Consider the following 18968-nt stretch of genomic DNA (forward strand, 5'->3'; position numbering starts at 1 on the left):
CCTTTTTTTTTTAATGTATCAGTCTTCCTGAGATATAAGGCAAAAAAACCAAAACAAAACAAACAAAAAAACAAAACAGCACATATAACTAGACTAAGGCTCTGTTCCTTACAAACGTAGAGAGTAATAACTTGTTAAAAAGTTGTTTAATTTGACAGTGTTGAAGGGGCTTCATTACTAGGATCACCAACAGGAAGAATAGTGATATAGATCATGTTGAAATGATACCTTTAACTAGAGAAAGCCATTATTTATGACAATCTGTTCGCACAAATTACTACACTCTTAATGGAAACACGGTCTTCCAAAAATATCAGAGACCTAGGAGGATAAGAAAGAAAAAGGCACAAATACATTGAAATGAAAGGGAATAAATAGAACATAGTTTGGAGAGCTGGAATCTGGGATGATGATTCTGTTCTTATTTATTGGTTCCGGACATAGTATCTTATTCACAGGAACAAAAGCCATGGAAATTTACAAGCCGCAAAAGATGGAGTTCCTTGTCTCATCATCAACATGGTGTAGTGTTCCTAACATTTTGCTGGACTGATCTGTCTGCATCTATCTCCCAGCTGTGTGTGTTTGTTTATCTCTAGCTATAGCAGTTTTGAGGTCAGACATTATTACCAAAATGTTTGGAATTCTGTCTTAAAAAATGGTTAGAAAAGAGACACATTTCTTTAGGGCTTCTATTTCATTTGATCCCTTTGAGTTAGTGTCCCCCTTTAGCAACATCAAGCTATTGGTTGAAGCAGAAAAAATGGTTTGTATCTCTCTCTGAATTTATTGTTAATAGGACTGTTATGGAATTCGGGAAACCAGAAAGTATGTGCCACCTTATAAGTCATTCATTAGCCCCCAGCTCTGTGAAGAATCATTTTTATTGTGTGTGCATGCTTGTGTGTGTGTGTGTGTGTGTCCCCTCTATTAATGATCTGGCCTAGTTTTTTAATTTCAAATTATTTTTCTGTCACCCAAGCACTAACTAACTCATGTCATAACTCGTGAATGATCAGATAAAGATGCTTCTGAGCAGGATGGATAGGAGTCAGAATTCTCCTTTGTAACTATTTGTTCTATTGGGCTATAATGAAATATTGTATGCTCGTAGTTCAACTATGTCACCTTAGTATCTTAACTGAGGATAATATTCTCCACAGAAATTTTAGGGGAAAATCATGCCCACTGGATTTTTTTTAGTATTGTATGGAAATACCTCATAATTCCCTAAACCCTGCCCATCTTGGCAATGATACTGCTCTCAGAAGAAAGGCAGCTCAATTTAAAGTAAAACTTCATATGTTGTGGAAGAATGCTTAGCCATGTGAACACTCTGACAGCCAGTTTTTTCTGGTCTTAGAAATTTAGAGAGTGTATTTTTAATATGGAAATAAGAATATCAAAATCTTTTATTATACTTGGTTATTAAAAATGTAATGGACTGGTATGTTTCAAAAATGACAAAGGTCTTGAGTTATCACACTGCATTTTATGAAGCAAAGTAACGTAAACTTTGAAAAATAATCTTGCAAGATACCTTGTGTCCTTTGAAGATTCAAAAATAAAAGCCAGGTTCTCACGGTACCTATTTACTGTGCCTTGTAACTCATATAGCAAATGTTCATATTGTTGTTTGTTGTTTCAGGTAGCTCCAAGTAATTATACATTCTGATAGATAATAGAGGCATAGTTATCAATATATTTATATTTCAAAACATGTAGGAACATATACATACAATTGAATATTATTATCATAGTGGGCATAATTTAGACTTTCTTCTTTTGTCTATATTTCTCCAGAGTTTTAGAATTAATCTCTTTAAAGTTTTAGATTTAAAAGAATTAGCATTCACATTTATTAAAATATTATACAAATGGAAGCCTCTGAGATGTGACCATTCATTTATTCATACGTTTGCATCAATACACCTATGGTTAACTTCATGTGCTCCTTAAATTGCAAATAAGATTAATTCTGTTGCAAAATTTTTCACATAATTATTTTTAATATAGCACATTGCTTTTCCTTCTAAAACAGATTCTTGACATATACTTCTTCAGTAAGCATAAGCATAAGCTGATGATAAAGAATGGCACCATCAGACAGTGAAAGAGTAAAACAAACACAGACCTATTGGCAGTTCCAGTGTTTGAGTGAACCATCTCTTTCCCCACTTCTTATGTTTGTTGTCATGTCTTGGCAGGAAGGTCAGGCAGAATGTGATTGTGGAGAGAATGCAAAATAGTCCTACTACTAGAAAACCATGCACAATTACTAGCGTTGGGCAAGTAAAGTAGACCTTTTTCTTCCTTCTGGCAGTGTCCCTCACAATACCCATTGGTTATTCTGCAGTCATTCACTGGGCACCACCAACTACCCACTACTATGTCAGGCACCAAGGAATACAAAAAGTTAAGAATAATATAAAAAAAGAATAATACGTAGTTTCTTCAAGTAAGGAGCTTGCAGCCTAGATAGGGGAGACATGATTAACATATAAAATTAATATATGACAAGTCAATAAATTGTTATCTTGGAAGTAATTATTCCATGTAGACTCATTGAAAGTTAATGGTGGATTGAACCTCATATTTTTAAGGACACTATTTTTAGAGCAGTTTTAGGTTTATAATAAAGTTGAGAGGAAGGTATAGAGATTTCCCATAAACCCCCTACATCCACAAATGTATAGTCTCCCCTATTATCAATATCACTCAGCAGAATGGTACATTTGTTACTAAGGATGAACCTACATTGACCCAACATTATAATCCGAAGTCTATAGTATACCTTAGAGTTCATTCTTGGTGTCATGCATTCTGTGGGTTTGGACAAATGTATAATGACATATATGCATCATTATGATGTTACACAGTATTTTCAGTGCCTTAAAAATTCCGTGCTCTCCCTGTTTGTCCCTGGCCCCTGCCTCCCACCCTGGCTCCATCTCTGACAACCACTGATATTTTTATTGTTTCAGTAATTTTGCCTTTTTCAGAAAGTCACAGAGTTGGAATCATACAGTATGTAGCCTTTAGGACTGGCTTCTTTCACTTAGTGATATGCATTTAAGGTTCCTCCATGTATTTTCATGACTTGCTAACTCATTTGTTTTTAGCGCTAAATAATATTCCATCGCCTGGATGTACCACATTTTATTTATCCATTTACCCATTGAAGGACATCATGGCTGCTTCCATGAACCTCATTTTTAAGAAAATAATATTGATTCTAAGAGAGTGTAAAGTGACTCAGGCATATAACTAACTATAGGTAAGTCCAGATTTAATATCCAGACCTTCTGATTCCTCATACAGTATTTTTTACATCATAATTTGGGCCACACAAGCACTCTTCTTGCAATTTTCTCAGGTCTTTCCTGATGTTATATATTACACCTTGATTATCATAAATATGCAGATTATCTTAAAATGCAGGGTTTTCTGACCAATCAACGTTTCAAGATGTTTTGCTGGATTTTTTTGGTTTTTATATAAGTAGTATATAAATATTTAGGATGCAAATGTCATAATGTTGAATACAAATAACAAAGAATCATTTTAGTAGCTCTATGGGCAACAGACCATGGCAATGTTTGAGAACTACTATCTAGAAGAGTGGAGAATCCATTGCACAGTTGATTCTCTGGCACTTATGGCAGATACAAGGGAAAACCAACTACTTACAAGCCATGAGTGGCAGTGATCTTCAAGAAGCCAATTACCTTTCTGGAAGGTGGTTTGTTATCAGTGTTTAATATTCTTATAGTGGCAGTTTAATATCTTTTAATGAACACAAAATACATTTGAATTGTCATTAGCTGCTACACAGAAGTTAGCACTGAAGCTTAATTTTAGACCAAAATAAATTTGTAATTTGAGGCTAAGTTCCTATTTATTTTATTTCTAAAGGAAAATGGGTAGGAAGTTTTCCTCCTGAATTTGCCTTCTAAAAAATATATTTTATTTAATCTAATTCTGAAATGTATTGCTGGTTTTCCACACAGGCAAAACTGGCTTTCCAAAAAGCAGCAGGAATTCAAGTCTTATAGCTGCAGTGAGCAGAACAAATCATGTAGAGAAAATGAAATTCCACAAAAATCACTGATCACTTTTTTATATTAATATCCTTAGTGAGAAGTCTTAAACTATATCTTCCTAAACATCTTCTGATTTCCTGAAATGCATATTTCAAAAATACATTTAGTAAACTGAATTTCCTTTTCAATCTGGAATGTATCTGAAGGCAAATGACTTTTGTTATAAATTTGAACTTGGCTAAGTTTGTTTCTCTTTCTCTCCTATTAATTCTGTAAATGCTAATCTTGCTCATTTCTATTAATTGGTGATACCTGCTGCAGAGCAATACCAAATCATCTAAATGTAGGCCTCACTTCAGTTGATTACTGTTATTATTGATTTGCTACTCAAAATTAAATTGAGCTAATGGATCACTATTTGTTTTTCAGCTTTCTTCTAAGAATGTGACTTTTTTTCTGTGGCTGTCTGTTTCTATAAATTAAAGTTATAGTTCAGATATTATATATTTTATTGTATAATATATATTTTATTGGCACCATAGAGTCAAGCACATTTCAAAATAGAAATTAATTTTGGTTAACATGCTTAAACTGAAACTTAAATACTTTCTTTGAGCAACTATGGGAGAAAAATAGCCACAAATTTGGTAGTATGCCAGAATTAATAATCTTTTTCTTCTTTTATATCCTTGTTATCAGTTTTGATACATAAGAGATCACTGACTTGACCAAATATGTTTTCTTTTGCTCGGATAAAATACACATAGCATAAAATTTACAATTTTAACAATACTGTTCAGTGGTATTTAGTACAATACATTCACACTGTTGTGTAACTATCACCAAAAATGTGGAGCATTCCACAAACTTGCATTTTATCCTTGTGCAGGGGCCATGGTAATTTTCTCTGTTTTGTTCTAATTTTAGCATATGAGCTACTGAAGCTAACACCTAAATATGTTTTATAAAGTGTCAAAAATCTCTTTGAGACTAAGTAGAAAAAGTAAAATAAGTTGACTAGTGAAACAGTATTCAAACTCATTTTGGTATATAAACTGTTAGCTTTTAAGTATTTATCTGGCTTATTGAATTTGATAGGTATCTGAGAGACCATATTTCATAGACTGGTAGGTAGGTTTCTTATCTGGTGGGATGGTCTATTTGAAGAAATCCTGCACTTGAGGATGGAAGGGCTCTGGAAGGAGACTGCTGCAACAGTTCTTAGCTTCCTGCCTTCTTGAGCTAACTAGTTATGGGGACAGCTACTCTTGTCCTAATGTCAGAAATTTGAGGTGTTTTGTCACCCTTAATCTATATCTAATGCATACCCTCTCCTAGACTTACGATGGGATTTGCTGGGTGTGCCATTGCTGGTTTGAAAATCAGACCAATGGGAGGTCAGGGCTGCAAGGCATTAGAAATTATCTTGACATGTCTACTCTATAATACTCTACAAAAATGCTCTAATAAGGTACCTAGGGACGTGTATAACCTACAAGAAGTTGTACGTACCATTAGAAGAATTTTCATAGCTCAAATTTTCATAAATAAGAAATGGTCTATTGAATGGTACCAACAACATAATTAATAATTGTCAGTGATTATGTTTAAAAACCTGGAACATTTCTAATTTAAAAGGATATCACCAAAGTCAAGTATAACTGATGATTACTCAACAAGATAGTAATTAGCTTTGTGTAAACTGTGAAAATTCCTGATATATATCAATATATATTGAATAGGTATTCCATGAAAATGAGTTTCATTATTCAAAATGTTTAGAAAATGTAGTGTGCTTTCTGCCTCTTTTGGAAAATCACAATAAATATTAGCATATTATAAGCTTTGAAACTACCTGCATTAAAGAAGCCTGGAGCCAATGTGCCTGAGTTTAAACCCCAACTTCAAGGTTTATTAGCTATGTGACATTAGACATGTTTTTCAGCTTCTGTGATTGTTTCCTTATCTGAAAAATGGAAATAGTGATGGTACTTCCCTCTGAAGGTTTTTGTGAATATTAAATAAATAAATATGTAAAGAACTTACAACAGTGTGTGACATATGATAAGTGCTATATGAAGTTTGTTATTTTCAACCCAGTTTTCTCAGTTGGTCATGGAACTCCCTCACCTTCCCTTTTTTATTTAAACAATTCTCTTTTGACATTTTATGAAACAAGCAGGCATATGGAAAATAATTTGGAAGATGTTGGTATAGGTTCAATAGGGTGTTTCTTTCTTGCTTTTAATCTTTTAACATTAGATATAATTGGAACATTTGAAGAGATTATTAGACTTTCAAAGGCATTTAAAAATGCCTTTTATGCATTTTCAGAAGGGTCTACAGGAAAATAAACAGTTGCTTGGCAACCTGGAATTTTGTTCTAAACTGCTTTTCATTTTTGGAGGGATATTATTAATGCAACGCTTCATTAATTTAATTAAATGCTATTTTTAAAATATAAAACCATGTTGCAGTGAACTGACTTACCATTTCGTTTAATTGTAAACCTCAAGATTTGATTACTCATAATTCTCCTTTAGTTAATTTACTTATTCACAGTTTTGACAGAAAAGCTTTCAAACTAATATGAAGAGATAGGCACAGTATAACCAATTAGGAAACTATAAAATTGCCTTAATTTTTGTTCAATCATTGCTGCAAATCCAAATTCACTTTTTTCCCCCTGGAAATTTTTCTACGAACCATGGATTTTTTTTCCCACTGCACTTCTAGGTTGAGGACTATAGATCACATAAAGTTATAAGTCTAATGCTTGTTTACTAGTGAGAAAGGAGTGCAAGAAAAAATTTGCTTTAGAGCATGCATGGATAACATCAATACAAAACCAGAAGTTTGACAAAACTATACAGTACAAAGTAAATCTAGTCAGAATTATTGCTTCATAAAGGACTGCAAAGACCACTTAGTCCAACCCCTTCATTTTTCATATTGAGTAACCTGAAGCCCTGAGAAGTTATATGACATGATTTCTCCCTTGTTCTGGTCAGTGACTTATAATGCCTCTCTTCAAACCCATTTAGAGAGTTTTAAAGAAATTAAAATCAAGATTAAGAAGGTGGGATTTAGTGGACAAAGCACTAAGGGTACATGTCATGAGTTCTCATCCTAGCTCTACTGTCTGTGTTGTATTAAGTCCCTCACTTTTCCTCTCTAGGATTCAGTTTTTCATTTGTAAAATGGAGGGGTTGGTTTAGATATTCATTAAAGTTCTTGTGACTCTTAAGAACTATTTTCACCACTCTAAGTCTGAATTTGGAGCTTGTATACTTACCAACTGTAATAATAATCAATCACACACACACATGTGTGCACATGTGCATACACATGAAATTATGATATGTTGGACACTTTCATATTGTTATGTTGAATTTTAGATTAGGAAGTGAATGTAAATGATCATAAAGGCTGTACATTATGACTTGGTCAATAATTATAGTGACTAGACATGAGCCAATTATGAAAGTAGGTGAACAAAAATGAAAGGTGCTGAGGTTACAGAAGTAAATGTGCAAGTATCAGAAAATGCAAAAGGTGAATATTTTCCCAGTAACACTGAGCCTCTGCCTTGACAAATTATATTCAATCAGTTAAATATATGTAATTTGAACAAAATGTAAAAATTACCATTTTCAAACTCAGTCACTGAAAAAGACAACTTTTATGCTTCTAGATGTTTATATAGATATTTACCTATAATTATAGCATTTTCATTTTTAAAGGCATGTTTCATTCTCATTAAAGTATTTTCTACTTGTCTAACGTGAGCTGAAATTCTGGTTCCCAAGTAAAATTTAACTCAGCAGCTCCTGAATCAGCTTGTTCTTTGTATGTGTTATTCCAGGGCTGCATTTTGAGAACTTGGTGCCAGGAGCTAACTTGCTGTTTTAAATCCATCTTTCTTACACTGAGCCACATCCTGAGGTTAAGAATTTAAATGAACAGTTGAATAAAAGGATAAATTGCTAATAAAATATCAAATAAACCATAATGTCTTTTCCATTGCTTTCCATGTGTTTGATTATGGTTTTCCCCAAAGATAGATATTCAGATACTGTACTGAAGACTCAACAAATAGGATTTAAGATTTCATAAGTTTGAAGTCAATGCAATATGGACCATGAGGCAATATGAAACATGAATTAGAGGCTAGGCCTCTAAACTTCAAATCAAATGTAAGGAGATATAAAAATACAAGTAATAATATGAGACTGTATGTGATAAGGGAATCATATCCGTTTAGAGATTGTCATTAATTCATGTTTGAACTACTTCAGTACTTAAACAAATACATCTAGATCCCATCAGGAAACTTGAGTTTTGGTCCATATTTTCCCCTAAATAACTTATCTATGACATGTCATTGTGAGACTATTTCCTCATCTTCAAAATGAAGAGATTGAACTAGATGGTTCCTAAATGTCTTTGTAATGCTATTATATTATGATTCTTTACCACCTTAAGGTTACTTTCTGAATTTACTCACTGATTTTTTCTTCACTGATATCATACAGATAACATTTGCTTGAAAGAATGCATAGATATTGGAACTTAGCATATTTTTTATGAATTAAAAATATGAGGGGACTCTTGCTCATTAATTCTTAGTGTCATTGTGTGAGACACACATTTTACCTGGAATTTCTTGTCTATATTTTGTCAACTTTTATTTTTCACAGTGCAAGAATCCATACAGTGTTCACAAAAATCCACTATTTATACTACCAATAATGGAACAACTAATAATTCAATAATTATTAGAGTCAAGATGCAGTTCTGAATTGCTAGTCAGGGGAGCTGATATAAATTTTGGAAACATTTTCATTTTTGGGGTGCTCAGCCCTAGCAGTCCTAAGCAGGATCCCTTTGTTTAAATCATTGCCATCATATTTTCTGCCCAGAGTTACCCTAGGATTTTGGACTGGCCAATTTGAGCGATTGTAATTCAGTAATGCCAAATATGGCAAGAAAATCTCTGGGACTATCTAGGAAATGTGCAAATGTATACCATCATTTCAGATATTCAAGCAATTTTCTTTCAGATACTTTCTTTGCCATGATTCATAGACAAGCTAGTGTGGTGAAAAGTTTGCTTCATTTTGTGTTTTCCATGTATTGTAAAAAGTGCAGAGTGGCAAAGCAGAACCGCAGTGATTCCACCAAACATAGACAGTAAGATGTTCTAGGCTGTACTTACTTCCCCTTACACCTTTGATAAGGATTCACTCTGCCCCTTAGAATCAGATTTTGCTAATAATAGTAGTTATATATTCTTTTCTTTTTTTTTAAATTGGGGTATAGTTGCTTTAAAATGTTGTGCTAGCTTCTGCTGCACAGCAAAGTGAACTAGCCATATGTATACACATGTCCCCTTCTTTTTGGATTTCCTTCCCATTTGGTCACCACAGAGCACTGAGTAGAGTTCCCCGTGCTATACAGCGGGTCCTCTTTAGTTATCTATTTTATACCTAGTGGTGTATATATGTCAATCCCAATCTCGCAATTCACCCCACCCCCTCCTTACCCCCCTGGTCCACATGTTTGTTCTCTACATCTTTGTCTCTATTTCTGCTTTGCAAGTAGGTTCTTTTGTACCATTTTCATCTATACCACTCATCTGTACCATTCCACATATGTGTTTATATACGATATTTGTTTTTCTCTTTCTGGCTTATTTCACTCTGTATGACAGTCTCTAGGTCCATCCACGTCTCTACAAATGACCCAATTTCGCTCCTTTTTTATGGCTGAGTAATATTTCACTGTATATATGTACCACATCTTCTTTATCCATTCATCTGTTGGTGGACATTTAGGTTGCTTCCATGTTCTGGCTATTGTAAATGGTGCTGCAGTGAACATTGGGATGCATGTGTCTTTTTGAATTATGGTTTTCTCAGGATATATCCCAGTCATGGGATTGCTGGGTCATATGGTAGTTCTAGTTTTAGTTTTTTAAGGAACCTCCACTCTTTTGCAACAACCAATACATGCCTTCTTTTCTTTGATTTGCATTTGCAGGGGAGAATGATTTCACTGAATTCTAAAATACTGTTTTAAATCTGCCTGATTTTTTTTTCTTTTTGGCCTGTGGTACCAGTGCCCCAGTAGATGGCTAGGGATTTCAATACTATTTAAAAATAATTCAGTTGAATTCACTAGACGTTTTGAAGGGCATTGGTGGAGTACAGATTGATCTATTTTAGTACCTATTTCCTGATATATTTCTATGGTTTTGCTGGATATAGACTTCCTATGAGGAAGAATTTCACACTTATGCACTCATATTTTATCTTTGGATTTTTTATTCCTACCTCTTTGTACCATTATATAGAGTTTTAAAATTGCATTATATTAATACAAAAGAATGTAATTATATTATACTACAAGGGCTGGCACACTTTCAGAGGTGGCCTGCCATGTTTTCATTTATTTGTTTCCTCAGTATATAAGAAGGAGGCCAGTAAAAGGGTATAAAGACTACTTCGTGTTTCCTCCCCTTAATTCTTCTTTCTAAGGTAACTCTCGTAAGGAAGGTAGCCCATTCTTTAGCAGAAGTGCCAGCAAGGATATTCACTAGAAAGTCGCTCCTTCTAGCATTTCAGAGTGCTTCCTCCGACAATGTTTTAAATGGATTTTAGTGCATAGTGAGCTCTGTCTAAAACAACTGTCCAGAGCTCTTAATAGACACCAGAACACATTAGCAAGAGTTTTGGAATTTCTCAGACAATTTTCACATTATTCTGTTTGTTTTCTCTGTGCTGTTTTCAATTGGGAATCAGACCCATAATGCTTTTTCAGATTTTCAAACTGTCCATTGTAAGAAGAAGTTATTACAGGAGTTGAAAATTACTTTGTTAAAGGATATTATTCATAAATTAGACTTGGGTTTACTTTTGGCTTGTGCTGTGCAGCATAGGCCTGTTAAAGAAATGTATCCAGTCTTCAGTCACATTAAGAAATGGTCCCTGTTTTAAAAGCAATGGTTCTGCTTTTAGGTATAACAGCTGCAGCAATGGCTGAGGCAATGAAGCTGCAGAATATGAAACTTATGGCTATGAACACTCTTCAGGGAAATGGAAGCCAAAATGGGACCGAATCAGAGCCTGATGATCTTAATTCTAATACAGGTGAGTGTCTTCAGGAATCCAAAGCAAATGACTCTCATTGCTTTATTCTGGGCAGGGAGAGAGGAAGGCTGAGGGGAGAGGAGAGAATAATATGTATACTTTGATTATCAGCAGTTAGTACAAAAGGAGGCTTAACACTACCTCTAACTTGTACATTGAAATTAGAAAACTATTATGGGTCAGAATCCCATTTCAGGAAACATTGATTTATCTCCATTGTTTTGTTGTGGTGGGGTTAAATTCTAATTTTTATAGTGCTAACTATTGCACCTTTTGATTGCTAAAAGCTGCCTCCTTCAGTTTCACCTCAGGCTTCTTCATTTTTCTGTAAATAATTTGCCACTGAAATGCAGTTCTGAAAAATCCACCTTTGCTTCAAACCAGAGTACCACCTCCTTAGATACGTGAGGGTGCTGGGAGACTTGAGGAATTATTGGCAGGGGCTAAAGATGTAGAACAAGAAGAAGCAAAGAAAAAAAGATGGAAAAAGGGGAGACGAGAAAGATGCCTGTGGAGTGGAATGTCCCCTCCTTTCTTAGTAACTGGATTTTTTTCCTTGACCCTGTGATAACTGTACCTTGACTTGATCATAAGATCACCCCTGAGATCTCTTTTGGAAGTAGGTGGGATTATAACTATCAACATACATGAATGGATAAATAAATAAATAAAATGTAATTTTAGTGGGGAATAATAAGGGGCAACCTAGGATGGTCTTAGGAGCCACAGGCTTCCAATCTGCATTTGCAGTTAAATTCAATATAATGTGATAGGCAAATAGGTAGCAGCCTTTTCTCTCTTCTTTTCAGCTTCTAGAATTTCAAGCATGGTAAGTCTTTATTTTGGAGGGAAAAGGAGAGAGGAATTAAAGAGGGACATTATTGAGTCAAATCAGTATGATAAACTCATTTAAAGCTGAAGTGTTCATGGTGAATTATAGAGTGAGAATGGTCTTCAACCAGTGCTCACATTGGGGAATAAATGGAAACATGCTCAGTTTTACATCGTATAAGTTTGAGGTGTACAAAGTGTTGATTTGATACACTTATACATTACAATATGATTATCACAACCATGTTAACTAACACCTCTGTCATGTCATAATTATCATTTCTTTTCTGTAATGAGACATTTTAAGATTGTATCTCTTAGCAACGTTCAAGTATTTAATGGAGTATCATTAACGCTAATCACAATGTTGTACATTACATACCCCAAATTTATTCCTCTTCTGTCTCCCATGTTAACTCATTTATTTCTTACCAAATTTTTGGAAAAAAGGGAAATTTTAATATTCCAATTTTTTCAGATTGGGAAACAGAGGAACAGAGTGTTTTGGCTTTGCCCATAATCACAAAGCTAGTAAGTGGCAGAGCTAAGTATCAATCCCATATATGGTTAAGTCCAAAATGTTTAATATTTTCACATTCTTCCTCCACTTCAGTGTTGTTTTGCAACAGGAATTTTTTAAAATTTATGTTCATTTTTGGCTGTGTTGTGTCTTCATTGCTATACATGGACTTTCTCTAGTTGTGGTGAGCGGGGGCTACTCTTCATTGCAGTGTGGAGGTTTCTCATTGCGGTGTCTTCTCTTGTTGTGTAGCACTGGCTCTAGGCATGCGGGCTTCAATAGTTGTGGCACGCTGGCTCAGTAGGTGTGGCTCATGGGCTCTAGAGCGCAGGCTCAGTAGTTGTGGCACATGGCCTTAGTTGTTCCATGGCAGGTGGGATCTTCCTGGACCAGGGCTCGAACCCATGCCTCCTGCATTGGCATGAAGATTCTTAACCACTGGGCCACCAGGGAAACCCAGGAATTTTATTTTATTTAACCTCTGGAATAAAGTTTTTATGATGAGGATACAGTAATAAACTTATGATCAATTTCCTAGTCTTAACACCTCTCTTAACTGATACTGGCTTTAAAATTTTTTGGTGTCTTGGAAGTGACCAACATTTTACAGGAAGCCACTTGCAAATAAAAATAATGTTTTGTACCAATAAAATTAGTAGGATCTCAAGGAATAATTTGTGTCATGTTTTTCTCAGGTATACCAGTTTCTGAAAAAGACTTTCTATAAAACTTCTATGTTGTTCCTTTATAAAAAGACAACAAAAATATTTTGAGAACTATACTGGTTACCTAATTTCTGACTTAGTAAATAGTTAATTTTCCTGGTTAACTATAAGCTGACTTAACTCCAGGTTATCCATCTTTGTGAAAAAAGAAAGTAGTAGGTTTCCATCTATGTATGTTATACTCGATGTTATAGAAATGGAATTAGAGTAGTCACTGTGCTTGACTTTAAATGTAAATGGATTAAACTCACCAATTAAAATGCACTGAAAGGATGAATGGATAACAAAAATAAGATCCAGCAATATGATTAGGTCGAAAGTGAAGTGATGGAAAAAGGTATACCATGCAAATGGTAATGAAAATAAAGTAAAAGTGGCTATAGTTATATCAAAAAAAATGGACTTTAAGTCTTAAACTATTTTTAGAAACAAAGAAGGTCATTATATAATTATAAAAGGGTTAATTCAATAGGAAGCTATAACATTTATAAATATATGTGTACCCAGTAGCAGAACACTTAAATGTATAAAGAAAACATTGACAGATCTGAAGGCAGAAATTGACAACAATACAATAACAGTAGGGAAATTCAATATCCCACTTACAATAATGGAAACAACATCCAGACAGAAAAGCAATAAAGAAAAATCTTACTTGAACAACACTATAAACCAAATGGACATAACAGAAACTTATAGAACTTCCTACCTAACAGCAGAAGAATACACATTCTTTTCAAGCACACAGAGAACATTTTTCTGGATAGATCCCATGTTAGGTCACAAACCAAGTCTTGACAAATTTACCAAGATTAAAATTATATCAAGTATCTTTTCCAACCACTGTGAAATAAAACTAGAAGTCAATGACAGCAAGAAAATGGGAAAAATTATAAATATGTGGAAAATAAGTAATACTCTCTTGAGCAACCATTGAGGAAAATCAAGAGAGGAAATCAAAAGAACATTTAAAAAGTATCTGGAGACAAATAAAAATGAAAATAAAACATACCAAAACTATGGAATGCAGCAAAAGTAGTACTAAGAGGGAAGTTTCTATTTAAAAAATACAAAGTATCAAATAAACAATCTAATTTTACACCTCAAGGAACTAGAAAAGGAACAAACCAAGTCAAAAGTTAGCAGAAGGAAATAATAAATAAATTAAAATAAATAAATAAATAAATAATAAATCAAGTGGAGGATTAGAAAGCAATAGAAAAAAAATTAACACAACTAAAGTTGTTTTTTTTTTGAAAAGATAAAATCAACAAAACCTTAATTAGACAAAGATAAAAGAGAGAAGACTTAGATAAATAAAATCAGGAATAAAAGAGCAGGCATTTAAATGGTACCTCAGTAACATAAAGGATCACACAGGACTAATAAGCACAATTATACATGAACAGACTGGATAACCTAGAGGAAACTGATAAATTCCTAGAAATATACAACCTACCAAAACTCAATCAAGAGGAAATAGAAACATGGATAAATCAATTACTAGTAACGAAGTTGAATCAGTAATCAAAAACCTCCCAACCAAAAAAACAAAAACAAAAACAAAAAACAAAAAAGCCACCACTGCCACCAACAATAACCCAGCTCCAGATGGTTTCTCTGGTGAATTTTACCAATGTCTAAAAAATTAACTCCAATCTTTTTCAAACTCTTCCAAAAATTGAATGGGAGGGAGTACTCCCAAACTCATTTTACAAGCTCAGCATTACACTGATAATAATTCCAGATAAAGATGCTACAAGAAAAAAATTAAAGGCGAATATTACTGATGAGTACAGGGACATAAATTCTCAATAAAATACTAGCAAACCAATTTTAACAGCACATTAAAACGATCATACACCATGACCAAGAGGGATTTATCCCTAGGATGCAATGTTGGTTTAACATATGCAAATAATCAGTGTGATACAAAAAAATTAAATGAAAGAATAAAACCACATGATTATCTTAATGGGCAAAGAAAAAACACTTGACAAAGTTCAACATCCACTTATGATTAAAACTCAATGAAAAGGTGTAAAAGAAAATTAACTCACAGCTTATAGACCATATATGAAAAGCCCACAGCTAACATCATAATCAATGGAGAAAAACATAAAACTTTCCCTCTATGTTCTGGTACAAAACAAGGATTCCCATTTTCAACACCTGCTCAACATATTACTGGAAGTCCTAGCCAGAGCAATTAGGTAAGTAAAAAGAGTTTAAAAAGCACCCAAATCTGAAAGGAAGAAGTAAAGTTATTTCTATTTGCAGATGATATGATCATATATGTAGAAAACTCAACAACGACAATAAAATAATTAGAACTAAAAAATGAATTCAGTAAAGATGCAGTATACAAAATCAATATACAATATGTTAAGATGGCAGAGTAGGAGGACACTGAGCTCACTTGCCCTCACGAGCACATCAAGAATACAACTACATGTGGAACAGCACTTTCTGAATATGAGCTGGAGATTGGCAGAATGGCTTTTCTGCAACCAAGGCTGTAAAGAGAGATCCATGCAGAGTCTAGCAGGAAGGGAGGAGAAGTGATCTGGTTGGGTCCCACATCCCTAGCTGGTGACCCAGAAAAGGAAGAGGATATCATGTGCTCTGGGATCCTCTCTGGGGAGTGAAGGGTATGAGCCACATATTAGGCACCCCAGCCATGGCGTCTGACAAGGAAGATGAGCTCCCTTAGCTTGTTTGAAAACCAGTGAGGCTTACTGGAGATCTATAAGAAACCAAGACTGCTCTTGAAGAGCCCATGCAGAAGCTTGCTTATTCCTGGTCACAGTGTGATGACAACAGATTGAAAAGTTCCTGGGGCTCTGGCTGGCCTGCCAGGACAACCCCAGTATGCCCAAGCCTGCACCAGGCTCTTACTCCAGTCTCTCTTGCCATTGCCAATGAGAGAGTGCACACTTGGAAGGAATGAAGCTGGCTTGGACCCTGGCCCTGTCTCTGACAAGGGTGGAAGCAGCCATTACTAGCAAGTGTGTCCTTGCCCCTTTTGTGGGGAGCAAAATTGGTTCCAAGGTGGAGACTGTCATTCCCAGTGGACTGAAACCAGCTCAGGAGTGTGGCACCAAAACCTCTGGTTCCAACCCAGTCTCTAACTAAGGTGCACATGGTGAGGAAAAAGTTAAGCCAGCACAAAAGTGCAACACCAAGCCCTCAGGCCCCAGTCATGACCCCAATGTAGAAAGAGACTAACATCAAAACCTGGAGACAAAAAAAAATCTACCTCGGGGCTCATGCTACAAACCCCTTGGTCCCTGCCCCAGCCCCAGCCCTTAAAGTGGTAGTGGCCACTGAGCCTAGGAGATGCCCTGACTCACAGCTGGTTCTGGCTCTAGCCTCTCCAAATCCAGTCTTACCAATGAAGGTGGTGGCTGGACATCCAAGGGGAAGACACAGCCTGTGCTCACTTCAGATCCAGCTCTCTAACCAAAGCCACAGGGCACACACAGACTGCATAGGGGTGTTCCCACACAAGGACATGCCTTCGAGATCAGGATAGGTACTGTTTCACATAATTTCATAGAGACACAGAAAGTTAAACAAAATAAGACATAGGAATATGTTTCAAATGAAAGATAAAGAAAAAAACTGAAAAACTCTAATGAAACAGAGATAATTTACCTGATAAATAGTTCAAAGCAATAGTAATAAGAATACTAACTGAACTTGAGAAAAGAATAGATGAACACAGTGAGAATCTTAACAAAGAACTAGAAAATAAAATAAAAAATATAACCAGTCAGAGCTGAAGAATACAATAACTGAAATAAAAAATACAATAGAAGGAAGTAATAACAGATTATATGATACAGAAGAAGACATAAGTGATCTGGGAGATAGAATAACAGAAATCACCCAATCAGAAGGGAAAAGGAAAAACAAATTTTAAAATATAAGGATCATTTAAGGGACCTTTGGGACAACATCAAGAGTACTAATATTCACATTATAGGGGTTCCAGTAGGAAAAGAGAGAGTGAAAGGTGTTGGAAATATATTTCATTAAATTATTGCTGAATATTTCCCACATATGAAGAAGGAAACAGATATCCAGCTACAGGAAGCACAGAGTTCTCAAACAAGATGACCCCAAAGAGACCACAGCAAGACATATCATAATTAAAATGGCAGAAGTTATATAAAGAGAGAGTATTAAAGGCAGCAAGAGAAAAACAGAGTCACATACAAGGGAACTCCTATAAGTCTATCAACTGATTTTTGAGCAGAAAATTTGCAGGCCAAAAGGGAGTGACATGATATAGTTAAAGAGCTGAAAAGGAAACATTTTCAACCTAGGACACTCTATCCAGGAAGGTTATCATTCAGAATTGAAGGAAACCTAAAGAACTTCTCCAAAAACCAAAAACTAAAAGAGCTAATCAATACTAAACCAACCTTATAAGAAGTATTAAAGGGTCTTCTTTCGGAGAAAACGTAAGGGCTACAGAATTAAACAAGAAAATATAGGAAAGGAAAAATCCCACAGGTTAAGGCAAATATATAGTGAAGGCTGTGAATCAACAACTTAAATAAGCTAGTGCAAAGGTTAAAAGACAAAAATTGTAAAATTGATTAACAGTTAAGCGATAGGCATGAATATGTAAAATATGACATCAAAAACACAAAAGTGGATGAGGGAGCAAAAAATATAGCTCTTCTAGAATGTGTTTGAACAGAAATATCAGATTAAACAAGTAAATATAGTTAGAGGTCAATGTATATGACCTCCATGGTAACCACAAATCAAAAGCCTACAATAGATACACAAAAACTACAGAGAAAGGAACACAAGCATCACACTAAAGGAAATCATCAAACTACAAAGGAAGAGACTAAAAGAAGAAGAAAAGAACAGAGAAGAACTACAAAAATGACCAGAAAACAAGCAAAATAAATGGCAATAACTACATGCCTATCAGTAGTCACTTTATATGTCAATGGACTAATTGCTCCAATCAAAAGACACAGGGTGGCTGATTGGATAAAAAAAAACAAGATCCATCTATATGCTGCCTAAAACAGACTCATTTCAGAGGTAAAGACATGCACAAACTGAAAGTGAGGGGGTGGGAAAAGATATTCCATGCAAATGAAAATAAAGCTGGGGTAGCAATATGAATATCAGACAAAGTAGACTTTGAAACATAGTCCATAGCAAAAGACAAAGAATTGCATTAGTAATGATACATATATCAATACAAGAAGAGGATATAACATTCATAAACATATATGTACCTAATATAGGAGCACCTAAATATACAAAGGAGGTATTAACAGAAATAAAGGGAGAAATTGACAGTAATACAATAATAGTCAGGGACTTTAGCACCCCACTGGTATCAATGGACAAGTCATCCTGACAGAAACTCAGTAAGTCAACAGTGACCTTAAATGAAACATTTGACCAGTTGGACTTAATAGATTTCTTTGGGACATTCCATCCAAAACCAGTAGTATACATATTCTTTTAAAGAGCACATGAAACATTCTCCAGAGTAGATCAAATGCTAGGTCACAAAACAAGTCTCAACAAATGTAAGAGCATAGAAATTATATCAAGAATCTTTTCTGACAACAGTATGAAATATAAATCAATTAAAGGGAGAAAAATGGGAAAAACACAAACAAGTGGAGTCTAAACAATATGCTACTAAAAAACCAAT

The 18968-nt window shown here is 34.7% G+C and overlaps 1 protein-coding gene across 1 annotated transcript in view; it reads left to right on the top strand.

Annotated features, from left to right (window-relative positions):
- The window catches only part of DACH2 (dachshund family transcription factor 2), a gene marked incomplete at both ends in the record, with an annotated part of 663098 nt that overhangs the window by 378778 nt on the left and 265352 nt on the right, over nucleotides 1–18968 (top strand). Inside the window, one exon of the mRNA XM_079727906.1 lies at nucleotides 11063–11194. Coding sequence (XP_079584032.1) covers nucleotides 11063–11194 — 132 coding nt within the window. The remainder of the gene's footprint in view (nucleotides 1–11062; nucleotides 11195–18968) is intronic.

Source organism: Hyperoodon ampullatus (genome assembly GCF_949752795.1).
Source record: "Hyperoodon ampullatus genome assembly, chromosome: X".
NCBI lineage: Eukaryota > Metazoa > Chordata > Mammalia > Artiodactyla > Ziphiidae > Hyperoodon > Hyperoodon ampullatus.